Source organism: Egretta garzetta, unplaced genomic scaffold (assembly GCF_000687185.1).
Source record: "Egretta garzetta isolate BGI_Z169 unplaced genomic scaffold, ASM68718v1 scaffold163, whole genome shotgun sequence".
Taxonomy (NCBI): domain Eukaryota; kingdom Metazoa; phylum Chordata; class Aves; order Pelecaniformes; family Ardeidae; genus Egretta; species Egretta garzetta.
Genome location: NW_009259308.1, coordinates 4186493 through 4206832, shown reverse-complemented (window position 1 = coordinate 4206832; position 20340 = coordinate 4186493). Strand labels below are relative to the sequence as shown.

At 39.0% G+C, this 20340-nt stretch overlaps 1 protein-coding gene across 1 annotated transcript in view; it reads right to left on the bottom strand.

Annotated features, from left to right (window-relative positions):
- JAK1 (Janus kinase 1) overlaps positions 1-19303 on the bottom strand; it is a 30689-nt gene extending 11386 nt beyond the window's left edge. Inside the window, 12 exon segments of the mRNA XM_009636219.2 lie at positions 5-111; positions 2105-2291; positions 3819-3862; positions 3865-3896; positions 4596-4753; positions 5535-5708; positions 7214-7556; positions 8124-8287; positions 10244-10397; positions 15750-15873; positions 18175-18373; positions 19224-19303. Coding sequence (XP_009634514.2) covers positions 5-111; positions 2105-2291; positions 3819-3862; positions 3865-3896; positions 4596-4753; positions 5535-5708; positions 7214-7556; positions 8124-8287; positions 10244-10397; positions 15750-15873; positions 18175-18373; positions 19224-19229 — 1692 coding nt within the window. The 5' untranslated portion in view covers positions 19230-19303.
- Between the last annotated feature and the right edge of the window lie 1037 nt (positions 19304-20340).

Here is a 20340-nt window from a genome sequence, read left to right as displayed (position 1 = left end):
TTACCTGCATGATTTCTTCCTTGAGGATTCGATGGAAACTCAGCTGCCCTAGGTGATAAACAGGCTGCCATTCCTGTGCCTTCTTGGTTGCAACTAGCAAGTTGGAGATTTCTGGAAGGCAGGGAGAGAAAATATTCTTTAAGACTTTTCAAACATAACTCCATTTACCCTTCTCAGTCAGTAACATCACTGTATATGCTTACTGCAAGGTAAATCCCCAAATGAATGAGGAGGGAGAAAAGAAACTTTGACTTGACTTCTGCTCAAGGAATTTCTACTCTGTCATCCAACAGAGAATTCACTAAAGGAGAGCTATACATTTTGTATTATATATACAATCTTAATACTAGCCATACTGAGGCTGGTATTAAGAAACTGGTAGTGTTTATTGCATGGAGAAATAATGGGGACTGAAAGAGGCAACATCTCTGCTGTACATTACGTAAAATAACTCACTCTCCCTCCTGCCAACAGGTACATCTCCTTTCCAGTGTGCAGGTGCGTAAGGGGTAGCTGGAGTCTCATGTCCTCTCTTTACCTCCTTGAAAATGTCTTGCTCTCTGGGAAACACTAACAGTCTGCTTCCAGAGCATTAGAATTAAATTGGGGAATAGGAAATGAACGGAAGGAAAAGACTCAAAAGCCCGGTGCTTCCTCCCCGCTGCTTCTGGTCAGGGAGAGGCACGCTTAGATACGAAAGTCTTGCACATGAATTTTGTCTTCCTGTGTTTGACAGCATACATTATTTATTATGACAGGATGGTTTTAGATGTCTGTGTGCATGTGGCCTTCCCATTACTGTGAGCAGAACATGCGTGTTGGGGCTAAACAATGATCTAGCACTCTGAAAACTATCAGTAATGAACGATACAATGGAAAAAATGCCTTATTTCTGCATCCCCTAAACTTCTTTGTGAATAACCAGTTAAATAGACAGATACAAAAAGAAGAAAAAAACAAACCAGCAAAGCAACAGAACAGGGAACAGCACAGACAATGCACTGGATCCCACTGTAACTAATGCCAATGAAAAGCTGAAGTGGGCAGTCAGCTCCTTGACTTGTTTTATTTTATTCCAAATACAGCTGTCAAAATGTAATCAAAATGTCAAAATGTTTAATCTCTCCATGCTCCAGACAATTACCAATGTTCTTCAAAGTGTTGATAAGCTCAGTGTCTATCTACAGAGTACTCTCCTCTAAAACTGTCAGAACAAGCAGGTAATTAATGTAGCTCAGTTATTCCCCTTATTCTAACAGGAAACCATTATCTGATCAAAACAATCACGCCACTGTTTCCTCTTTCATACAAAATTCAGCTGCAAGACACTTGTAGCTTACAGCAAACAATTTTAGTAAGTGTTGGCATTAACTGTTTAAGAAACGCACAATTGTCCCTGGCCTCTAAAATCTGACCTCACAGATGGATCTACTGACTGCAAGACTTGCTAACAGCCTTGCTGACTGCTTGCTAGCAGTTGCAGACCAAGTCTTCCCTGCTGCTTCATGAAGATTAATAAAGCAAACAACAGCTCCTAATGAGAGCAAACAAGCTTCAAACCAGAGGTTGCCACACAACCACTGCAGGTTGCAGTGATGCATGGTGGCACTGCCTGGCATACGTGACTTGGTGGAGCAAAGGAAGAACCATATATGGTCCCTGCTTTGCCGCAGCACTGCAGCCCATGACTCTGAGTCAGCTGTGACATTTACTTTTTAAACAAATCTAGAATTCCACCTCTGCCATCGATACTGCAGGGCCAGCTGTTTAGGTGCAATAAAGGGAAACCAGAACTTTTCTTTGTCATTTGAAAAGCTCACACAAACAAGGCTCATAAGGAGCACCAGCCCCCAAGCATCCCTGTGCTGAGCTTGTAACATTAAAAGGAAACCCTAAAACCTTGTTCACAGTGCTTGCTTTTGCTTTTTGATGAGACTCACCCTCCACAGAGAAGGAAGAAACTTTATATATAATTTGTTAAGTGACAAAAGAGCTTTCACACAAGAATACAGAACAAATCAAAGACACTAAGAATGCCTCCCACTTCTGGAGTTTGTTTTCTTTCAACAAAAAAGTTCGTTTCTTCTCTTAAAGGACAGACTACCTCTTGGTTTTGGTTGGCAGCACCTCTTCAGTGTAAAGCTTATGTTGTCTGTTCGAAGTATTTGTCCTTTCAGATGATCCATCAGCTCTTTTAAGGATGAGAAAGACTTGTTTGAACCATGTAGGAAGTACCCGCCTTTCTTCACATCTATCTGGAAGTTCTTGTACTGGACTGAATTATTTATCATCTGTTATTAGGGGCAGAGAGGAAAAAAAGAAAGCAAAATACCAATCATTAATAGGAAAGAATGTTTGTAAAGCTACAAAAGCTCCCCAAAAGCCTTTGAAATTACATACAGGACCAGTTAATCACTTGCTCCTAAGCTAGCGTCCCTCATCAGACTCCAGTGAAGTAGAAAAGGGCCCTAAAATTCCTACAACCTTCAGTCCCAGGAAGGCTCATAACAACAGTGACAGAAGAGCAACATAAAGATGCAATCATCTAACAAGTCCAATTACGGCTTCTGTGTTTTGCAGAGCCTGAGACCATGCAGAAGCCCCGACTCTTCAGAAGGAATTTTCTCTTCCCTTAGTCAAGAATTGCAGAGTCTGGACCATGGTTTCAAAATCTCAACTTAAAAATAGCAAAACTCCCTTTTACAACCCAGATTGTTCAACAAGTGAAACAAGATTTCAGGCTATTGTTCAAACCTTCCAGTTTCATTCAGAGGTATTGGGGAGGAACTTTCGTACTTATCTATCTCAAGCCTCCTGCTTCCTCACCTCTACCATACTGCAGCTTTGCGTCACCTCTCTCTTTCCTCTCTATGCCTTGCAATGAGATTGAATGATTTCCAAGACAAAGTTAATTTCTTGTTTCAATGCCTCAGTTGCCCAGTCTATTAGAAGACAGTGTTGATCATACTGTTTTTCTGCAAATGTCTACAAAAGATGAACCAAATATCAATGCTAAGAGATTACGATCATTTCCAAGAGGGTTTTTTCTTCATTTTGTTGTTTCTTGTTTCAAATGTACCTTCCTGACCTCATCATTGATCCTATTAAAATTTTTTTCTAAGAGAAGGAAAATGGTGTATGTGCTTTTACACTATCACTATTCTTGTGTGAACACTTTTAAGTATCTTCCCAAAACTAGCAAGTCAGCTGCAGACTTCCAACTGAGGTCAGTAAAATTCAAACTTCTGTGCAGTTGCTGCATTCTTCTTCTCTATTTCTAACTGGTTCTCTCACCTATCCCACCTCATGAGCTTTTACTTACCACTCATCTTTCACAAAGTATGTTCCACCAGCCAACTGTGTATATGCCCCATTCTGTGCTGCTCTACATGTAAAGGCAACTATCCTCGTGCACTAATCTTTTACAGTGTGTCAGTAGAGACACATTCATATAATTAAATCCATGTTCAAGAAATATTAGGTAAGTTGCAGTGACAAATTCTGCATGTCATCCTCACGCCGTATGAGTTTAAAAAGCTTAATTTCAATCACATTCATGCACAGTTTTATTGCTATGAGTAGAAATGTTCTGGATGTAAGGAATCGTATTTGTAGATCTAGTGTATTTGTAGAGGTAGCACAGGAGTCCAGGGAAAACGAAGCTATGAATACAAGTATCTACCGTTTGCTGCATCAGCTATCAAAGATAAGAGTGTCTGCCCTCCTAAAGAACATGAGTCTATCAACATGGATTAAAGGGCGCTGCTAGCCTTTAGCTCATTATCAAATTACTGCTGGGAATGCCACACCTGACGTACCTCTGAGCCTTCAAAACAAGTCACGGTCATGAGAATGTGGTTAATTCCTGCCGCAGTTTGTTGATGGCGTATTCCGTGCTGAAAGAGTCAACGTACACATGAGGAAAACCAACAAATGAGCAGTTGTTTCCAAAATCTATTATTAGTAAATACACAGGAGAGCAATCCTATACTAGGAACAAAAATATGTAACAGCGACTTAGAAATATTTATATTATTATTAAAACATGAATTAATTATGTGCATTACACACACTCGCATTTAGCTGCAAAAGAGCAAGGGAAGAAAGTTTTATTAAGCTCTTAGCATGCTTAATGGGGAAATTCCGCATCCAACACAGTGCACATGTAAGCTCTCAGTTTTCTATATATTGCATCTTCAAATATAAAAGGAAAAGCCAAAAACGTGGGCAGAAGGGAAAATAATTGCTTTAGCTATTTAAAAAAACCAAAGGCTTTGTGCCTCCATCCACGGACTCCCAGGATCAGTGTAGATATAGTTCAACTTTGTTTACCTAAATATTCCCATCTTTTTTTATTAGTCAAGTAAGCCTCAAAATACTCCTGTAGTAAAGAAACACTGGTTCTATAGATGAGTAAGTAGATGTGGAAAGTGATTTTTTTTTTCCTAGAATCATTAGGAAAAATAACTTGTTCTACAACCTTTTGTTAACTAACAACCTTCCAAATGTCATACTTCCTCAATGGATTCAATATGCAGCAGTACTAGAGGACTAATTATTCAAGTGAAAAAATTAATATCAAACATTTTACTAACCAAATGGGTCCATGGCATCCATTTTTTATGTTGTGCTCAATCAGTGGAGGAGCCACATCTGTGCAGAGGTAATGGTGGGCATCTGCTGTAAGTCTGAAGTACCCGTCTATCAATGATGCAAACGACAGGGCCTCATCATGTGAGGACAGTTTTAATTCCTACAACAAAAAGATATTTTAGTAAAGAATTTACTTACAGTTCTGTTAAAACATTTCAGGAGTGTTTTAATATCCAGCAATTACTGCATGGAGTGGCTAAAAAATTGTCCAGAAACCTATGACAGAAAACCATACATATTTAGGGAGCCAACGCTGACCATACTCTATCTTCCTCACTCATTACCAGCTAGAAACTTCTATTCTCCAGCGTGACTTATTGTCTGCCACAATCCTACGTGAGATCTGTAGGGCAAACTCTTGTGCCAGCCTTTGTGAAACGCCAGAAATTCAGGACTGGGGCAGTCGTGTTGGATTTGAAGCCAAGAGCACTCTGGCAGCTCCCTTCCAAATTCTAAGAGCTGGCAGCCCACAGCAAGAACTGGGTATCTATATACCAATTCTCCTCTCCCTCCCTCCCAGGTCCTTTCTGCATTTGTCTCCTCTCCTTCTGCCACTGTTGCTGAACTCCTCTTTCTTGACACTGCTTTTGGCTATCCAAGCTGTACATAGGAAGGCCACGGGCTGAGAACCGTATTGAGGCCACCAGGCACTGGTGGTATGCAGTAACAAGTGTAGAGAAACAACACTGCTCACCAACTTGCTGCTCTTCTACCTACCTAGCACTTCTGCATTTGTACAGTGTTGAGAACAGCGTATTTAACTGTTATTTAAGAGTCCCATTAGAAAATGTTCCTCAAGAAGGTTGTCACCTGTTGCCCAGCAACACCGTGTCACTATAGCCTCCCATGGGAGGGGAACCAATCCAAGGTTTGGTTCTTACCATTCTTTTGTTATCCTGCTTGTTAATGCTAACTGTAGATTCCTTGATGACAACATGGGTGATTTCAGGAAAATAAGAAAAATTGTTCCACGAGTCTCGAATTTTATGTTTTTCTTCATCCTTTTTGGTTTTGCCATCAGATTTTTTCTTCTTCTCTTTCTCTGTCTGTACAGTCTGCAAATATATTTTAGATAAAAGTATACTAATAAAAACATTTTTTAGCACAATGTTTTTACTCTGAAACAACAATTCATGGCAAATTAATCTTCCACAACTATTTAATTCCTGAATGCTTCTTGCACTGAATTACCAATTCATTTACATGCTGATGCTCAGTGTATCTGTATTGCAAGGATATACTTCTATCAAGAACTGTCCATGAGACAGCTTTCATAAGGATGAAAGCAAGCAGTCATTAGCTGGGAGACTTATCTCTCTCTTGGTATGCTAGGAATAATTTTAGTAGCAGTACAGGTCTGAAAGGGTTCTACTGAAATTTCTAAATTATTGTACTTGAAAGACTCGGAGCTCAGCCCAAAAGCAAGAGCCATGTTCTTCCTGCACTGCATGCCTGAATGGCCGACAGCAGACCACAATGAAGCTGAGTGTCTTGCAAGTCAAAAATTATTGAAAACTGTTATTAACTACTTATTTTAAAAAGATAAATGTTCAGGCTGAGCAAAGCTTCCTGCTGGTCACAGAAAGGTTCTCACTGAGATGAAAATCTTTGGTTTAGGCATTTAAATAAATATAATCTATAAATCAGCAGAAACAGGAGCTTTACAAGAAACAGGCTGCACTTCTTGCAAGCTTTTCTGCTCAAGTATCAGTTCTTCCTCCCCCCCCGCACTATTAACATCATCATTCAAAACACAAATTCTCCATCATAGATAGAGATAGTTAGGTTACATCTAAATGGAGTGAAGTACAATACTTTCTATGCTACAAAAGATAGCTATCAGTGGGGTTCTCATCACTGGGGGGAACTGAGGCAAGCAAAAAGAGGTCTGTTTGCTCAAATATTGTATGTGGAGAAGAACTGTAGAATATGCCATAATCCCGGCAAACCTAGAGCATATTTAGTATTTATGTACACGAAGTACAGAAGAGGTTAAGCAAAGTGACCTCAATTAGCAGCACTGAAACAAGGAACAACATATAAAATATCACTGATGCGAGAAAGCTTAGCTTTAATGTCACTATATTCTAATTTATTCAGGAAGAAGTCTATGAGTATGAACAAGTACGGCACCTGGCGTGCCATATACAGAAAAAGCATTAACAGACTTTGATATCAAGATAGAACACCAAACCATAGGGGCCTCCACAGGCATTAATCATTCAAGACTTGTGTCTGATCTGGCAGATATAATAATTTTCCCAGTGAATCTTTCTGGTGAACATGTTTGCCCACAGAGGCTGTGTGGTGTCCATGCCTGGAAGTTTTCAAGACCAGAATGGATAAAGCCCTGAGCAACTTGGTCTGATCTCAAAGCTAACCCTGAACAGGGGGTGGGACTACAGACCTCCTGAGGTCCCTTCCAACCTGCATAATCCTATGAAAGAAGCCTTTTCAATAAAAAGCTGATCTGCAGTGTCTGAGGATTGTGACTATTTTTTAACAGTTGTTATGCCTCCAAAAGCAATCCTCTAAAACCCATTTATCAAGGGATACTTACATTTGGCTTGAGCCTCCACTGAATTCCATTATTTCCTGTTACGATGACTTCATATAGTGGGAGGATCTCATTGCCTCCACAATTAAATCTATTTATTTCATTCTCCGATGAAATCAGCAAAAACGAAGTCTCAAAAATTTCTGCTCCATAATGTTTTGTCAAGGTCTCCATCGTTGACAAGTATTTAACTTTCAGATCACGTGAAGACACATTACTGTCACAAATGGTTTTGTTGTTAAACTCTTTAAGGAAATGCTTGAAAACATTATTTATCCGAATCCTGGTTAAGAAGTTCCTCTGTCTGATAGTCTTGTTCAAAGTTTCGGGAATATAATGCTTATAACTAGAAGGAAAAACAATGCTATGAGTTAATACTGTTGTCTCCTAAACTTTTAACTCTTTCAAATGTGCAAATGCCTTACTTTGAAAGTCCCAGAGAACAAGATGCAGTAAACCACTGTGCAGTTGGTAATGTAGCAGTGGTTTACAGCATTAATAGCCAACAGGAATTCAAATAACCACCTTATCTGAAATCTTTTTAGTCAGATGGATACAGCCCATTCAAATCAGTAATATACTTTATTCTAACAGTTGTCCCATTAGGTTGGCACTTAACAACACTGCCATTTCTGAACCTACTAACCCCGAACCCTGAATTTTACAGCAAGTCAATCAGTACCCAACACACCAGCGTGCTCTGGGTGCACACAGCTGCATAGATTTCAAGTACTCTCAAGGTAAGAAAAAATTCAGGTTTTCTAATACATATCCCTATTGAAAAGATTAGGAAGACCCACTGAGCAACAGCAGTGTTGGAGCTTGTAACTCCTGTACAGTTGATCCTGGAAGGTAAAACACTTAAAATCCTTTCTGAAGATCTAACAGTGACAAAGAAGTTCTCCCAACTTACCTGGTGTCTTTGGGAAGCTCCGGAAGCTTCACATTTTTCTTGATGGCATCGTGAGAGATTGCAAGGACAGCCATCCCCAGACATTCGTTTTCAATTTCATGAACCTCTTGATCATTTTTAGGATCACGGATTGGCGCCAGGCCTTTCACCAAGTCATACTGACCCTTAATAGGAAGCAAAAAATGCAAGCTACCAGATTTGGTATTTGTCATAGTCCATCTTTGAGCAACCAATATATCACCAGATCACAGGCTCTCCTCAAGCAAGAAGAGTCACCCAAAACTGAAAGCCAGGACAGAAAGGGGTAGGAGAAGGGAAGAGCTGTGCAATAGATGCAGTCTCCTCTTAGACCAAAGAAACAGAAACACAGGCAAGCACTAATCACCCCACAAACCCTGCCTTTTTGAGAAGAAACACCAACATCTGTGCCTGACAGAAGTCTTTTAAAATGACAGTTTGTGGAACAGGAGGAATTGCCACGTGGATCATTACAGCACATCCATCCCACACACAATCCACAGCGCTGTAGCTTTCACCAAGAACGTGTGTAGAGACCCAGGTAGAACACCTGCACTGCTCAGACACTTCCAAAATCCCTGTCCCCTTCTTTTATACATACCTTATCCCAACAAAAATTCCCTTTTTTATAATTAGCTGAAAAAAACACCACCCCTGTCCTCTTCCAGCACCATCTTTTTTTTTTTTTTTTTCTGGTACACAACAAATACTTTGTGTCTCTGCTTTATCTCTGCCCTTCATCACCTGGTGTCTCTATGAACCCCATGCTCTCAGTCTCTTAAGCCACATCTCAAAGCCAAGATTGCAAACTCTGTGGCCGCCGCCGTGCTCTGGGACAGTCTGAAAAACATTTGGTTACCAAAGAGCACAGACATTTCTGTTGCCTTATACTAGCATTAGTGTTTTTCTGTTTGGCTTTTTTTTAAATGTTGTTACCCAAAAGTAAAATTCTGCTTAATGCAATATTGTCTTACAATATTCACTAGGGTCCCTACTCATTCCGCAACTTAAATGGTGTTTTCATTCTTTTTGCTGGCACTCAAAAAAAGGAATAAAAAAAAGGACAAAACAGAGTTTTGCAGCATGTTCTCAAACAGTGATTTTGCAAAGCTCCATACAGGTACACAGGAATGTTCACAGAAAACAAGCCATAAGTTGGTTCTATTACAGAGAAAAAAATATTTGCTTCTTTTATTACTTCAGAATGCAAGTGGTACCACTAAAATGCACACATAGCTGTGGCTAGCTTAGTATTTTCTTTTATTGTGGCTTCACAACAAAACAACAAGTATTCACTGAAGCAGCTTCAGGCTATCTCTTTTTCTGAAGGACACAACCATATTTCAAAATCTGAAAATTTTGTAGTAATTATACTCAGAATTAACAGTAAACATGTTTTCCTCCAGCGCATTTAATTTTCTCATTTCACAAGCCTTCATCAGCTTCAAACTTCTCATTTATTTGGTGAAACCAAATAGTTTCTCGTTTGCAAAGTCATTTGTGTGTATGAACTTTTTTGTACAAGAGCACAAGCTTTCTGAAACAGGGACCCTGCCTACTTGCCATGTCCAGCATGGTGCATGGACCACCACCAAGTGGAAGGCACAACAGAAGGAAAGAAAAACTGCATGTATAAGCAGGCTGGGTGAGAGTGGTGTTATCAGTCAATGTTTTAACATAACCCAGTAAAAAAAGTCATTAAAAGGACAACATATTGTCAATTTTAATACTGCTACTGTTCATCTATAGGAATATAGATGTCAAAGTCATTATGTGCAGATGTTTTGCAAAAAAAAAAAAAAAAAAGGTCACAGTATTTATACCCTGAAATATTTAATATTAAAAGAAAGTATGCTATAAAAATATAGTCCTTTTTGGACTGTGAGATAGTTTCTTTACACATTCTAAATATGGGTAGATTGTTCTTCATGTAGCAAATTCTCTCCACCACACAGAAGTATGAAGAAAACATTTATCAATACTAACAGGTAAGGTTCCATGTACTTTAAAAGTTTGAAAATAGGTCTTTAAAGCAGTTTGTAGTGAGTCAAATAGATTTTGTGTGACTACAATGGCAGAGATACTTGCAAGCAACCTCTTACCTGTGCAAAGATGTATTCTAATGAGTTTGCATCAAGTATAGGGGTTCCTTCTGGTGCCAGCTTCTTCTCGTAAGAGTTCTTTGCCTTCCTTGGTGAATGCCTCCACACTGAGGGTTCATTTTCACTAGTCCCATGCCAGTTTGTAAAGTAGTACCTTGCAAGAAAAGAGGAATAAACTTTAAACACTTTGTGGGAAATCCTCCACTTACATTAGACTCATAATTTAAACTTTTAAAAGAAAACCAGTTACAAGTCAAAATTCACCAATCTTCTGCCCTGAGGTTGCAACTTAAAGTGGCCCACTGCTGCAACCGCATGCCTGGCCTGAGGAACTGAGGAAAAATGGTGAATTAGTCAAAGGTCTTCAGCATTTCCACTCAACAGTATCTCACTCTTAACTCACAATACCATGCCTTCCTGCCTGTCACATCCCTTCGCAGTCCCCGGAACAAGTAGCCACCACTCAGATGACAATTACGTTTCCATCACCTTCCATTACTCGAGCAGTGTAAGAGAGTGTAATGCTTCGACTGTACAACGGTTGGCATTTGCATTCCAAGATCAAATGGCTCACATAAAGGGCTAACAAGACTTCAGGCCTCCTCCTCCACAGGCACCGAAGCAATGCAGAGGACAGAACTGCCGTGAGAGGTAAGCAGTACTATGCCTTGCTCCCTGGAATTTCTGCTTCCCTTTGGTTTCAGATGGAGCTGGTAAAGAGACACTAATTCAACTCATCTGGTTTTAAAGGGAAACAGTCTTTCTTCTGTGTATATTACAAACAAGCTTTTTACTCATACCTGTACACAAGGCTATTCAATTAAAAACCTGCTAAAGGAGTTGGCATCTGCTGAAAATAAATGAAATTTTGGAGGTCAAGCCTCTGTTAGCACCTTTTGAGAAACCTTTGCCTATGTGAAATGTGAGGTTTTAGTAACACTTTAAATGAAGTGAAGTTTAGTTAGGTCTGGTTTGAATCAATGTGCCTTTTGCAAAGGTTCATGCCTTGCACATGATCATGAACTACTTACAATTAAAAGGTTGCAGCAGAGCAGATTTACCCAACTGCTAAGTAGGAAGGATTTCTGTAAGACTACGTCAATCTAACTCCAGAGGAGCATTCAGCACTAGGATGAGCAAACAATGCAGAATTTCTGCATTGTGTGTATATATATATTACTGCATTAATACAAAGGGAGTTGTAAAATCAAACATTTCTAATGGACAGTGAGCACCATGTCACGTAATTTCTTTCACATCACCATGAAATCTCGACAGCTAAGCTTTTAATGTCTACCTAAATATGTGAACAGCAAAATCATAAACACTTTTTGTGACCAAAATTACTACCTTATAATCTACAAACACATTTTGAAATTACAAATAAAAAATCTCTTTAAATAAAAAATCACTATGTTGCCCAAGCAGTTTCATTTCAAATATAACACAATAAAAATTGCAAGAGACGTGTCCTGGAAAACAGGAAGACTGCAGGCAGACAGTAAATCAACCAGCAAATGCTTATGAACATTATGGTGCAGGACAACTCGCATGCGAATGCACTTGTTTTAAAATATGTGACTATATCTTTGTGATTTGTCTCTGACCAGAATGGGAGTTTGTGGATTAAGCCCCAATTCTGCGGTGGTTGAGGTTGGTGTATGTCAGCCTCAGTGCAGAGTCAGGATCTTACAGAGCAAAACGAAATCAGTACTTTCAGTTCAGCACCATGTCTTTTAATCACACGTGTTATCTGCACAGTAAGTTGACCATTCAGATGAAGAATTCTGTATCAAATTACTCCTTAAGAGGTGAGAGTTTCTGTACTGTGTTTCTGTCCATCCTTTCTTTTTGGTAAGTCTTTTTAAGTCCCTGAAACCATGTATCAATAGCATGAGTGGGAACACCAAGACACAACTTGCCAAAAACTCCTGACAAGTACTGTAAGCAGATACTGCAGAACTCCGTTGGCTGAAGCGTAAAAAGCAAAGGAAAGCAAATCTTCCTGCCTCCAGGAAATTACTTTGTTTCTGTATGCTCCTTTATAAGATGAGCAATAATTAATAACTCCAATTCTTTTGGTATTTCCCAAAAATAATTATGGGCAAGATACTGTGTATTGTTTGTAACTGAGATGACAATCTGCTCCTTTCCCCAATTAAGCTGCACTGATTAAGACAACACTTATTAGTTACAATAAAAATTAGAACCCCATTGTTTGAGGAACCATATCAATAAAGAAGAACAGTCTGTGCCTTGAAGAGAACGATAGACCTGTGGTAAGGGGGTTGCAGAATATTACTACTCCTCTTTCACAAACGGAAATGGGAACACAAGCTTTCCAATTTGAAAGTCCCGCAAACAAGCTGGAAAGAAGACTGCGTGCTCCCCAATTTTACGAGCATGACCTACCCCTGCTTTAGAGTGCTTTAGCCCAGGGCAGGCACCTGCAGCATGGATGAGAGTCAGCAGGGGCAAATTTTGGGAGTCAGCTCAACCAGGTCAGCCCTGGAAAGGAGCAGTTTTGCACTTCACCCATTCAATTTGGCCAAGGAGTGGTGGAAATGCTGGAGGGTGACCTGCTGTTCTCTTCCACCTACAGTGGCTCTGATAGTCCTTCTTTCCAGAGTTTCCAGAAACACATACATTGGGTCTCTTCTCCACACCAGGAAACATTGCTACCCCTGGCTTAAACACAATCCAGCTATGGAACAGTTAAAACTCCTCCATCAGCTGGTGTGCTAATTAGTCCAGGATATTACAAAATAATGTGGTTTCTTATGTTGTAGACTGTTGGGTTTTTTAAACTTAAGGCAAGTGAAAGAAATACAGGGCTAGTTACAAAGTTTCTAGTGAAAAGCAAGTCCTTTTCAAATATTACCAAAATCACAGCAGCTAGCATAGGTTTGATAGGGAGAGGAGAAGGACCAGAAGTCCACACAATCAGAAACCAAACCTAAAGCTTTCAGTGGTGGAAGAAAAGTTAAACATCTGAAAGCATTTGAAACTACTCAGTCACATACCTTCATTTTATAGATATAATTTTAATAGGACATGACTAAATCAAACCTATCAATGTAATGAAATTTCAGAAAGAAGGTTATCCACATAAAAATGGATGACTATATACCATCTAATATACTGCACTATCAAATAAGCCCAGATCATCTTCCTTTTTCAACAGGAATTCTGCCTCTTGCAGAGCTCAGAATAAACAATATTCATTTAGAGAACAGTTTCACAATCCTGTATTGCTCATAATTTTTCAGTACTCAGCCCGGCTCTCAATTCAGATGCCCAAGCCAAGACACACAACAGATCAGGATTAAAAGAAAGGAAAATATCACTTCACCAATACACTACAGTATTCCTAGGGAGACAGGAATCTTTAGATTTTAGTACCTAAACTCATGGAGTCTCTTCTTAAACGCATATGAAACTCTTTTAAATATGTATTATTGGCCCAAGGTTTGCCAATTTTTATGCATGAAGTACATCTGACAAAAGAGATGCCCCTGCCAAACTTCAAATCCCAACTCCAAAGCTTAAAAAAATAAACCACCAGACCTTTTAAATACAGAAAACAGTGCATTTTCCATAGCTTCATTCCATAAAATCATAGAACAGAAAAATTTGCAGAAAATAAAGTTCAACATAGAGTAATTCTGCCCACATACCAAAAATTTGATAGAGTTGTGAACAGCCAAAGATTAGTAAGAGGGAGCTGTTCAAGAAGTTTTAAAGAAGGTGGTGCTACCTGCTGTGCAGGTAAGAGGCAGTACAAATGGAAGAGTACCTGGAGAGAGTGCTCATTGTTCAAGCAGAAACAGATAAACACCAAACACGGCAGAAACTATTTTTTTAAGAATTGAGTTAAAAAGAGCATCATACTTCTAGATCAGAGGATTCAATTCCCACAACTACATTTTTAAAATACCATCTTCTTTTACTGAGAAAAGCAGACCACATAAAAGAATTTCAGTATGAGGGGAAAATGCCCCAGATTCACATTATACCAAGAAATTTTATTATCCAGTGTATGGTTAATCTGACTGACCTCTTAAAGCAAGAAGGGGCACTTAATGCTCTGTAAGAGGCCATTCAAGTCCTCAGAGATTCTTTTAGCAAGTCACTCGATTCCCTTATTGTACCGTGTTTATCAGCCAAACTTAAATCACAGCTGTTTAAAGCTGAGATTAGCCAAGGTTAAGTCATTAATACTGCTAATAGACTGTTAAAAAAAAAAAAAGAGAAAAGACTATACTATCCTCTTCCTCTTCTAAAAATAGGTATTGGTATTTTAATTACTTGAAAAGCAAAGACGGTTTTGTTGACTGTCAGCATTTTCCTCCTAACAGTTCATCCAACAAAAATAACAATTCCAGTTGGAACAAATGTAATCAGAATTGAAACACCTTACAGTTCAAAGATCACATTTTCAAAGCTCTCTTCTCTTACATGCCTACACAAAGTGGTGGTTATTCTCTAACAAGCCTAGGAAATGATCTGGGGGCACAACCTGAGGTCTATACATGCCACTTCGCCAGTTAGCATGTACAAGTGATAGTCATGTTGTCTAACTAGATATTATCAGGAAAAATATGTTAAAATGCGTACAGCTTCAAGTTTTTTCTCTATAGCCCAAACTGACCATGCATGTGAGTATTACATTTTAAGACAAAGCTTATTTTCTTACAGTTGTACCTTGAAGACTCGACAAGAATTATCTGTGGACTTGCTTTAGGAAGATGGGTAAAGTTTCTAGACTAGTTATTCCTGGAAGAAAGGCTTATTCTATGCATTTTTCTCCTGTATGCTACACTTCAAGCTCATATTGATGCAGGAAGAAAAGTCAGAATAAAAATCAAAAAAAGAAGGCAGTATAATGTGCAGAATTAGATTACTAGAATATGTGAGAGTGCTCAGCAACTGTCAGCATTACTGCTTTCATTTTCCAGTGGATGAGGGCTGGTATACCGATTCAGCCCCAGAAATCTCAACAGGCCATGTGCTATATATTAAGAATGCCACCTGAAGTTCAACCTGATGGTATGTGATGGAAAAAGATCCCAGGAACAACAGTTCCTATTTTCTGATAGTCTAGTGCATGCCACCCAGTGAGGTCACACAGATTCCCCTACAGTCCTCAAGGAGAATTTCAAAAGCAAAATGGAAACTGAAACATGCAAAATACTGACATAATAAAACAACGTTTTTCAGCCATTTTTTTTCAATTTAGCTTTTAGCTAGTTCAGTCACCTACAGTTTTGTGGATACAGGTTCTTGGGGTTTTTCAACTTCTGGGGCTTTTTTCAAGGTTGTATCGCAAAGATGAAAAAAAATCAGAAGACATTTTAAGCTTTTACTGTTAATCTCTTATCTATGCTGTGAAAAGCAAACCTGCTTCTTTTGGTTTTGCTTTTCTGCTTCTTCGGTGAGTTCAGTAGTAAGAGTTAGAGCATCTACATATGGTTAAGGAATAATTTTTAAGATCTTTTGCACTTACCTCATTCGATAATGGAGCCGGTGTGATGCTTTTTCATCTATCTTAAAGACCTGGTTTGGTGCATACCAGAGTCTTTTGTTTTCATCATACAATGCAAAGAGATTATGGCACAGAGGAGATATAGCTGTCAGAGAAAAGGAAACAAACGTATGCATCACAAGGCTACAATACATACACACACCTCAAAAATACAAACACATGAAGCAAATATCTGGTCTTCCAAAATATACCATAAGAAGAAATTGATGCTAGGATTTAAAACAACCATTAGAAAGTTATGGTTAAAGTGGAACTGCAAACTGCACATTGGTTCACTCCATCGGTTTTACCGTGTATTAAAGAGCGTACCCTTTTAGCTACTTCTAACATTAAACGTCTTCTGAAATCCTGATTTTGCCAAAGGTCTGAACTTAAGAGGAAATTATTTTAAAATCTTCAATTTTTCCAGATTCCAGAAATGGGTGTTTTAACAAAACCATTCAGCAATACCACAACTTTGTTCTCAGTTTTATTTTATTAATGCATTTTACTCTCATAGTTGAAACAGAATGTTTTAGTGAAATGATGAAAATCCCCTTCTCATTAGCAAACAAGCAGAAAGCATAACGTGACATTTTTCTATTCTTTACTAATTCAGCAGAGGGTTTTCCAACAAAGAATAGACTTTGACTTGTATGTCTAGGGCTGACCTGCTTTAACCTTTGCATTTACACCATCCCAGAGAAAAACAGGCTACGGTATGTTTACAGTTTACAGGTCTACCGTTGTTTGAATTCCTCGCTTCAGTTTCCTGCTCAATAGGAGGCAGTACCTTTTGCAAAAGCCCTGGTCAGGCAAGCAGCTCGGTTGCAGAGCGCACTGTAGCATGTGCTTAGGTGTTTTTCTGAAATTGCGCCAACTACAGAGGACTTTGGTGGAGTCCCGAAGAATTCAGTGAAACCACTTATATTGTGAATTGGAGAGAGAGAGCAGAAGGGAAGAGAAGCCAAGGAAATAAAAACTGAACAGCCTAATTGCAAAGTTCACAGAAGGCGGGGTGTTGGGCAGCCACTGCCTTCTGCAGGTCAACAAGCATTACCGCAGATGCCACCAACTGTTTAACTATTCAAGTTGTGATTTACAGCAGAGACCAGCATCACAGGCCTGCTGAAATGGGTAAGACTTTCATACTTCACTACCATGTGCTGTGGACTTAGTGAGGAGTGAGAGAAGGCAGAAAGAAGTTCCTTTAAGGAAAGCTCACTTTAAGTCATTTCTTCAAAGGTTTTAATCTTCCAGCAGAAATTACTGGTAGCAGTTGCACAGTATGTGGGTTCACACACATACAACAGCAGCAGCTCACAGTTCTCACATGCTGACATGAGTGGGTTTTAAGTCCTCCTCATTTTCATTAAAAGTATTCAAAACTTATTTATTTTCATTAAAAGTATTCAAAACATGAGTACTTATTTGATAAGGTTTGTCCTTCAGATTCCCATCATTCCTGCCTTTCCAAGGGAAAAGAAGCAATTAGGCAAATGAACTGAAGGGTACTCAGCGTTACAAGAATCAGGATGACACGGGAAAATAAAACATTTTAAAGCTGCAGGAAAACTTGTGCCCAGTTTGCCTGCTTATACAGCCAGATTCGTCACTCCCATATCAGCTGAATAATACTTAGTGTTCCATGAGGCTTGGGGAACGCAAAACTGGGATCAGGGTGGGAAAGAACTTTAGAATTAGAAATATAAAAATACACTGATTCATGAGGCTCAAAAATAATTAAATCCACTAATTCCAGTAGTATTACATATATGTTCAAATATTTTGCTGAGTCAAGGACCACAGTGACAAAGCAATCAATCTTCATTATATATTTATGTATTACCACAATTGTGCACAGTTCAGATTATCTTAACTGGTGAATTATTAGCACTACAGACATTATAAGTCCTGCAAACAAGTGTCAAGTAACAGAAAACTAAAACCAGGAAAGTGGCAAATAGGTTTTGTTTGGTTGGGTTTTTTTCATTGCCCTCTCCAAAATGTTTTATAACATAGGACAGAACCTGACAGGCTTACCAATTAGCATATGAGGAAAAGAGAGCTTTGCATTAAGTTATTTGTATTTTGTAAGTTATTTGCCTTCTCTTATCTTAAGAGAAACCTAATCATCCCACACAAATTAAAAAAATCAGTACCTGTATCTGACAGAAACCAAGGTGGGAGATCACTATACGAATCTCAAAACAGTCTCTCCCACCATTTCTTCCACTCCCAGCAGTTTAAGAACTGCCCAAACAGACACTTGGCAAAAGTTTCCATCCTAGACTACATAACATGCATATTTCTCCTACAGACATTGACTTACATGCATAGAAGGATACATCGCTTTGATACTGCCAGGCCTTGCCACTGAGAACTTATATAAAACCCATATACTCACAACACTTCTGGGCAGCCTCAATGCACAGCTCCTCTGAGGTAAACTCGCCACTGGTGTAACAAATGGGATTTTTATCTTGCAGGTAGAAAAGTATTTCTAAACCCTGATGCTGAGCTTCCAGGTTTACTTCGCTCTTCTTTGTGCTCCTCATTTTTGCACAGAAAGCCATGGCTTTGCAATCTTCTTTTACGTTTAAATACTGAAAGTGGAGGAAAAATACTTAAGGAAAATGTGAAGAAGAGATTGAGTATTTGTCAGAACACAAATCCACTGCTTAATGAGGCTACTGCATACTATGGTGGGCTATGCACAGCATTTCTCAAAGTCTTCACAATGGTGACCTGATTATTCAAAATCAGTACTTTTCACAAATGAGGGGAAACATGAAAAAAGAAATGTCAATTATTATTCTCTTTCCGGTAACTGTTCCAAATAATTCCCCTCTGCTGAAGTTCTTGTGGTTCCACAGCTATTCTAGAAGGTTTCTCTTCTTACTGTAAAGCAGGAATAACTTTCACATCCTTAAGCACCTAACTGGCTGAAAAACAATACTTGAGGCTGGGTAATATAAACAGTACAATTTATATTTGCTTTAAAAAAAAAAAAGCTTCTATTTTTACAATCTACTTTAACAGCTAAATATTTCTGATAGTTTTCACATCTCAAACTTTGTTTTTTTCAACTTCTTATACTTATGTGTCATGGTGAAATAAGCTCTACTGAAGAGTTGTTATTTATTATTTCTATCTCCATAAGGAAAGAGTAGCACTAAAGTAGGTTTAATGCAATACCTTTTAGACTGCCAAGAATGCATACAAGGCAGCTCTGACTCAAGAGAAAATGTACGTTGCATTTTATACCCAGTGCTTAAATAGAAAGAGCAGAAAGGAACTAGATTAACACACACTCCAGGTATTATGGGGTCTGTGTTCCATGTTTTACTAAGCTTTAGCTCAATTAACAAAAGCCCAAACCACCAATTCTATAGTTTACAAACTTAATCCTCCCACCGAAAACCAAACAAAACCAAACCCCAAAAGCCAACACACCTGCATTTATGTGACTGTCTGATCCTCTACGCAACTGAAATGAATTATCTTCACACCCTCCAAGAGCAACTTGATACTGGCTGAGAAAAAAAGAATAAAAATGGTCACGTATGGCTTGTACAGTTTGAGGCTCAAAACATATGACCAGGCTGATAAAATGTCACTTGCAATCTGAGGGAATCTTTCGTTAATATAATTGAGATCTAGATCTAGTCTCAACCAAAGACAGTCATCTAGGAGTCTATATAAGTCTACTGATTTCTTTTGATTCTCCGGGTGCGCGGGCTGAGATGCAAATAAAAACCACGTTGGATTATTCATTGGTCTTTTTCATATTTTCAGAGCATCAACCATGAGTTGCAACTCTTAGCTGTGACACCAAAGGAGCATACACCTCTTTGCCTTACCTCTTTCATGGCTTCTGAAGTCATTCCAGTCTTCACATTTTTAACTACATATTGCTAATTCCAATTCTTCCCTAGTCTCTATTGTTTCTTCCCCTTCCAGATAATCAGGGTTTTTTTCTCTTTTTATTCTCCTTTATCTATGAAAGATGCAGAGCCTTGGGTGGGCAGCAGAGAATAAGGAAACTGCTCAAGGGCGTATCACTGCAAGGGTCATCCTTCTCTCAGAGGAACCTTGTTCACAAGGAGTGAAACCCATGACTTCAGAACCTTCAAGCAGCAGGGGCTTCCAGGAGACTGCTTTTTCTTTTAAGCCTTATCTAACACCACAAACTACTTCAGTATTCTGGGGCTGGTTTGCAGAACTTCTCCCACCCAAAGTTACAGCTTATCCTTATCACCTGAAGCAAACTGGGAAAATATCAGTACCATCTTTTTTTAATGGCAGGCATGACATTGCCTCTATTTAAAGTATTGTCTGGTACCAGGGCTGTAAAATTAACAAGATGCTACAGGTATAGAAGCAGAGCAGGGAAGAGTGAGCATTGGTAAGAAGTCTCCCTAGTCCCGACGGTAGAGCATGGAGCATCAGCAAAAGAGCTGGTATGCTTGGAAGGCATGGTTGTCTGTTCCCTTCCAGAGGCAGACAGGCTGCTCCTCTGCCACTGGCATGGGAATAAGCCAGATAGGGAAGGAGTCTGGTCTTCCTGAAG